The sequence below is a fragment of the Phaenicophaeus curvirostris genome, chromosome 1 (assembly GCF_032191515.1).
Source record: "Phaenicophaeus curvirostris isolate KB17595 chromosome 1, BPBGC_Pcur_1.0, whole genome shotgun sequence".
In the NCBI taxonomy this organism is placed as follows: Eukaryota; Metazoa; Chordata; class Aves; order Cuculiformes; family Cuculidae; genus Phaenicophaeus; species Phaenicophaeus curvirostris.
Genome location: NC_091392.1, coordinates 181409364 through 181416482, shown reverse-complemented (window position 1 = coordinate 181416482; position 7119 = coordinate 181409364). Strand labels below are relative to the sequence as shown.

Sequence of the window (7119 nt, the reverse complement as noted above, 5' to 3'; positions counted from 1 at the left end):
TCTCTATAGCCTAGATGCTAGGCAAAGAAAAAACTCTTACATTGCGAAGAGCTACACACTTCAGGAAGGCAGGAGGGGCAGAGGAAGGCAAGAGGGGAAAACGAGAGAAAAGAAGGCCAAGAGGAACTTTGTGAATCATCTTGTTTTAACAGGGGGAACAGAGGGAACAAAAAAATTTCTCTCCAGAGTTGGTTCCCTCCCACAGTTAATAGCATTGGGATCTAACGTGTAATTTGGACTAAAAGACTAATTCTTTCGTGCGGTTTGATGGATGTTAGTGGCCCTTTTTTTTCCTTCTTTAACAACGTATTACATAACATTCTGATACACTGATTACCATCTCATGTCACAGCAATTTTATTAAGAGCTTATACTTACAAATACCCATTCTGAAAAGATTTCAGGACTTTTCTATAATTTTCTCTGAACTAGGCTAGCTGAAGCCCTGGCAACATGGTCTGATGCTGCCTAATGCAGATTCCAGTAACAAAGCATCTCTACACAAAGCTCTCTTGGGAGCACTAAGAGTCAGGCATGGATTCTCCTTGCGTTTAGTCTCAAAGACCTGTAAACAAGTTACTTTTAGCACACTATGTCATAATAAAACACTGGTAACACAGCCCTATTAGGTTCCTGTACCTGCTACAGTTCCAATTCCAGAAGCAATGCCAAGAGAGAGAAATTCCTTTATACCAAATGATGAAAAATTTGTTAACTATTCTGCACTTAGTGTTTGCTCATTAATATGGTATCATTTTGCCAGGCAAGACTTGATACCATGAGGTATTTTTCCATATAAAATTTATAATGCCATCAAGATTGTCCAAATGGGATCATCATCATCATTAAAAAGATTATGCAGTAAGGAAAGTGATTATGACAACATCTGAGCAGAAGGATTACTAATCACAAGTAGAATCCTGGTACAAATCTCATTCTCTGTATACAAGAAAGGACACAAAACCTTTAAAACACAATTTATATACATTTATGGCTTTATACAACAAACTGTCAGGGATTGTTCTTGTGTGTCTGTAGAAGTACATCAGGCACTTTTTCTGAAAATATCCACGTATGAATTTTAATTCTGCAATGTGAGTAAGTCAGAGCAGTGAAGCGTTGAAGAGCTGTCACACCACTCACAAGTAGAACTAGCAGTATGTACATGCCAATCTCTCACAATATTGCTGGTTTGTGGAACACCCTCAAAAAGGAGGCCAGTTTTAATGCCGACTAATTTGCTTTTTGCTTGCATAAACCATGCTGTGTTTTACATGATGATTACCAAAATAATAATAATAATAACACCATATTTAAAATCAGTCATAACTTAAGGATCCTAGCAATTTCATAATGAAAATAGGAATTTCAAATCAGTAAAAAAATAAAAAAAGTACTAACATACATCCAGTGGTTTAACAAGTGCAATTTTTATACTGTTTTATAATTGGTCCAATTTTAACTTCTCAGGGATGCTCTGTTGACTTAAGCCAATATTAAGCAATGTGACGTTCGCTTGTAAGTGTAGGCAAATTTTCAGTTTATCAAAGCAGAGCTTTCCAATTAATGCATCAACTACCTAAACATATATCATATAGCTATATTATGAAAACAATACATCTTTATATTTAAAATATCTGAACAGCTCTATAATACAATAATTTTTTAATAACAGTACAAACCAGAGAAAAGTCAAAACCAAGGCTGCATAGGTAAGATCATCTGCACAATTCACAAACCAATCATTTACAACAATTCTGACAAACTAAGTTACTCCAGAAACTTGTTACTTTTACTAAAAGGATTTATCACTAGAGATCACATAATGTTTGTTTTCAAGGCAGACAACATGCCCCTTCACCAGACTTCACAGTATTCCAGAATTACAAATGCAAAATATCAGAATGGCATTACACAAGAAAAAAACAAAAGGAAAATAAATTTGACCACACAGCCCAAACTTCTGATTATCTACAACTGCTTTCTCACAATAATTGATAGGGGCTTCCTACAGACTGTTGTAATTAACGAATGGCTACATTTATGTTATTCGTAATGATAAAAGGAAAAGAAGAAAATATCTGTGTAGAGGAAGTTATACAATAGCAGTAAATAATAAACAGAGGTATATTGTTAAATGTAGCATGTTCACCTGCAGCCCCATGGAGTATATCATTAAGTACGGCTTTCTTTGCACACAGAGGTGAATTTTACAACTACTATGGCCTATGGATATCTGTGCCCCTTTGAGAGCAAACATTTTTGCACACACAGCAGAAATAGAGTCTTCTACTTGCTCCACTGCCAGGATTTACTATCACGTTTCAGAGACCAAATGTGATGGTGAAATATGCTACTAGAGATATTTGCCTGTAAATGCAGGCAGCTTCATTGAGGGTACAGCACTAAGAATGTCTCATTTTGCTCAACGGAAGCTCAAAGACTGATTTCACACTGGGGCAGATACTGCATCACAGGACAGCTTAACATCAGCCTCTAAAACTGCTGACAAGAGTAACAGGATATCTAAAAAACTAGGACCAGCTGTAATTAGTAGTGATTTAAGCCCAACAGGGAGCTAAATGCTAGCACATCAATAAATACATTGCAGAGCCTTAGGAAATTCGTGACAGGATCATTAAATATATGGCTTGTTACTAAACTTCCTTTTCTTGGCACATCCCATTTCTTTCTCTACCACATGCCATCACTATGGGGAAGATATGTTTCAATTAGAACATTTTCCAGTTGTGGGATACATAGATCAGTAGAAAAATATTTATTTATCCCCTTCTTCACAACAGTCAGCCCTAGCATAAAAACTGTTCATCTGCCAGTGCGTAAAAAAGCTCCAAGGATTTCTAACAAATGATGTCTAGCAACAAGTAAAAAGACAGGTGAGACCCATTATACACACACCCATGAAACTGCATCACATGATTACAAAAAAAAAAAATCAAAAATTATCTAAGAACGAATCCTGAAAATGCTCAGGTTGCTGACAGTGTGCCCACAGAACCAAGAGCATGTTTTTCCCCAGGAACAAGGCCTCTGTCACTAAAGCTCTCCTTTACCCTAAACCTCGTGGATTTGTGCAACTTTGCCACTTACTTTATGTTTCTAATAAAACCCAAAAGTAATGTCTTGTCCTGTAATATGGGGTCACAAAAGTTTTAGCCTTCCACTGAAAAGAAGCAATTCTGCCACTTCAAACATACTGCATTACAACAGAAACATTGACAGACCCTAAAACTAGTCCTAATTAAGACAAATTACAATTTTGCCATTGATTTTTCTAAAGTTACAGATTTTCTCCAAGCAGTCCTGCTCTTGAGTGCACAAACATTATGAGACCTCCATGAAATAAATATAAATGTGAAGCATTGTACAAGCGCCTAAGATTGAATACTTAACACTTTGCAGTAGTCAGAGTTAAAATGATAATAGAAGCAGATGACATTTCTAAAAATGCATATATAAAACTGATTAAATATTTCCTAAACATAAAGTTGTCTATATTTATACATCACACAACAAAAAAAAAGGACAGAAATGTTTTGTATTCAAGATACTTATTAAGCTTTTCCTTTATTAGCACACCCAAGTGCTAGGGAAATTTATAAAAACATGTACTTAATCCAGTTAAAATACTGTACAAAACGAAGAGGTTATGAATGCTGCCAGATCTCAGATTTTTTTTTTTAAGTTGCCTATGTAACAAAAGTAGACTTTAATTATAAGAAAATATCATGGAAAGTATTCCAAAAATTATCTTAAGTCGAACAATAAAGTCATTAGTCTGACAATGAAATCCAGATATATTCTTGCATAAATTTAAATGAATACAGGTAACTTATCAAATGGCATTTAACCTACTGTTTGCTTTGAATAGTCAGTGAGTTTATTAGGATCATATTTAACAGGCTGTTCCCATATGAAATGTATTGAAATTTTGAGTAAAATAACGCAGTTCATACTGCTGCAAGGCAAGTCCACAGTTATCTCAGTTCATCAGATCACAGGTAACATCTACGAAGGTTAAACTTACTTAGGGCATGAGATCATCACAGTATTCTTACAAAAGTTTATAAACTTTTCTTGGACCAAAACCGATAGTCTTAAAAAACAACTCTTCTTCTACAGATCATACTGTACAAAACCAAAAGCACAACATGATGTAAGTAAGAGTCTTTGCTGTGATTATATGGTGTAGTGAATTTGGCACTTCAGAGTAATGAAATTTCCAATGGCACAGTTCTTATCTACAGCAGCACATAACCTGCAAACCTTGGGCAAACATCCTGTACAGGAAAATATTCTGTCTGCTGCCAACTCTGGCGAGAGGAAGAAAAAAAGGAAAAAAGAAAAGACCAAAAAAAAAGCTGATGCATGCGCACAGCTGTGTCAAGAAAATTAAAAAGAAGGTGAAGGACATCTTTCTACTGCTTTTCTGAGCTCCTGCTGGCAGACAAGTCTGGAGAATTTAATTGTAGCCTAGAAAGAAAAAAAAACACAACAAAAAGAACAAATTAACATTCACACCAGAAGATTAAATCTATTAAAATATGCTCAAATTAGCTCTAAGATAACTTAAATGTGGGGAAAATGTAGTAATTAAATGCTAGTCACCATTAAGTTGTTGGGTTTTTTTAAAATATCAATGGCAAAACATTAGCGTTCCACATGAAGTAACAGAAGCTGGTACACAGCAATCCTAATGCACCAGTGCAAACCTGATTTATAAACTAATAAGGGACTGGAAAGTGACTGAGTGTAACAAAGGAAGTTCACACGCCAACATAGAAGACCACCCAGATTGTAAGCATTTCGAGATTTCTTTTCCCTTTAGTAATTTTTCAGATTTATTATAAAAAGCACAGCTTACCTCCTACTACATCCTAGCCTGACACCCAACTATGTGTGGTTGTCTTTACGCTGTGCTGAAAACTTTGGTTAGGTAATACACTGTCAAAGTTAAAATCTAACGTTTCTCCATCCATAAGGTCATTACGGATAATCGACTCCATGTCACAGTCCAACCGTTCAATTAACATGTCATCTAAGTCACTGGGAAGCTTCTCCTGGTGCAGGGAAACAATTCCCACCCTTCCATAGCCATTGCAACTGTTAACAGGGGCATACGGATTCATAGCATTCATCTGCATCGGGTGACTTATAGGCACTTGTAATGAAGTCTTCACTGTTGACAAACGATTTAGACCTGAAGTATGTGACATGGCATTCACTGTGTGTGACAAGGCACGACCATTAACTGCAGGTGTTGGCTGGTTATGCCCTTGGTGAGGGCGAGCGTTAGGGTTCATCATTTTGTTGTGGGGTGGTTGACTGCCATAAGCTGTCATCACTGAGTTAGTGACCATCAGCACACTTTGGCCCAGCGCCCTGCCACCAGCCTGGGAAACACCAGTGTCTACTGAAGCCAAGATATCATTGTGCGGTGGAGAATCAGAAGTCAGTAACTCCTTCAGAAGTCCTGCAGGACAGTTATATTGGCTCATCGATCCATAGCTTGATTTACTGTCTTGAAGAGTCTGCATAGGAATCTGGGGCAAAGAGTTCATGCTAGCTTGAGCATATGTAAATTTTCTGTAGTCTGGATTTGGTGAACCTATACTTGTGGTCGAGGATGCAAACGAGTAACCTGGTGTTTGCTGCATCAGGGTAGCTGATGAAGACTGGGTTGACACAGTCATTGACGCATTAGGTGACAAGAGATTAAGGTTATCCAAAAGATTTTCCATGTTCTCAGAATTGCTCATCTCTGAAAGGCTGGGCAAAGTAGAAGTCATTTTGGTGGCTGATGATGGGTATACCATAGAGTGCACATCCCCATCTCCAAGGTCATCTTGCTCTGTCAAAATAGGAGAAAGTCTTCCACTTATTGTACTAGCATTAGAGCTAGTTCTAGGTCGAAAAGTACTCCAGTTATCAAAGTCATCATTACTGTGAGAGCTCGGGCTTGCAGGCCACTTCGAGAACTGTGACCCAGGGCTGTCACCATTTCCCTCTTGACCAGACTGAAGGGATGCTTTTTTCTTGGCAGCTCTGCCTCTGCTTTTGGCAAACTTGCTGTTGTTATCCATGGAAGCTGCTCGCCTCCTAGGAGATTTGCCACTCTTTCCTCCTTCAGGATTGAGCATCCACCAGGAACTCTTCCCTGTTCCCTCATTCTGCACTCTGATGAACTTGCTGTGCAGAGACAGGTTGTGACGGATTGAATTCTGAAAAACAAAAGAAAGTGTAATAAGTGAAGAAAAAATGCCTCTTTTATGGTGTATTAATATCTGTCTTTGCAAATATACTCTCATTTTGTAAGAAAACATAGGGTAATCACAAAACTTTTATCAGCTCACCACTCAGAACTGGCTGAAACAAGCTTGCAGAGAGCTGCCATGTCAGTTTATCTGGTATGTGGCCTTATCACATCTGACATTATAGAAAGTTAAATAAAAAACTGAAGGAGCTGTTCTGAAATACAAATTTCTCATAAAGGAGACAAAAAATATCCAAAGACCAAGACGACGACAACTGAAGATCACACTATCAACTTCTAACCAGTTGAACCTGATTGCATTTCAAGATTTACTTTTGTTATTATTTTATGCAAAGTTCAGGAATGCTAGAATCTGTTCTACTGTCCTTATAATGGCATCTCACCATGCACACACGTACATCCCTAAGCCCTGCAAACATGTCAGTATAGAAGTATTGCCACTGAACAGTAGTGAGGTTTAAGTTACTTCTGTTATGTGAGAAAACAAATACAGAAAATCAGTTGAGGATTAAGTTGTAATTTTTATAAATAAACATTACAAACTGCATAAGAAATCATAAGGGAGAAAGGAATGTAAACAGCATAGAGCAAAATTGCATTTAAAACTCCAGTCTTAAAATCATCGTTCTCATTCAAAATCAACATTTTAATATGCAAAATTGACTCTTCTCATATTTTGTTAAATAAAAAGAATTTTTTAAAAATCCAAAAATCAAAAATCCAAGCCCACAGACTGACCTGTTAACAAAAGACTACCCCTTTGCATCACCAAGTTGTAGATAAACACTGTTCTCCTCACGTAATTTTCTGCTGAGCACATGTAA

General features: G+C 37.1%; 1 protein-coding gene across 1 annotated transcript in view; it reads right to left on the bottom strand.

The window, feature by feature from the left end:
* Positions 1–333: 333 nt before the first annotated feature.
* Positions 334–7119, bottom strand: part of FOXO1 (forkhead box O1) — a 63926-nt gene continuing 57140 nt past the window's right edge. The window contains exons 2-3 of the mRNA XM_069881633.1: positions 4886–6242; positions 334–4494 (exon numbers count right to left, since the gene is read on the bottom strand). Coding sequence (XP_069737734.1) covers positions 4899–6242 — 1344 coding nt within the window. The 3' untranslated portion in view covers positions 334–4494; positions 4886–4898. The remainder of the gene's footprint in view (positions 4495–4885; positions 6243–7119) is intronic.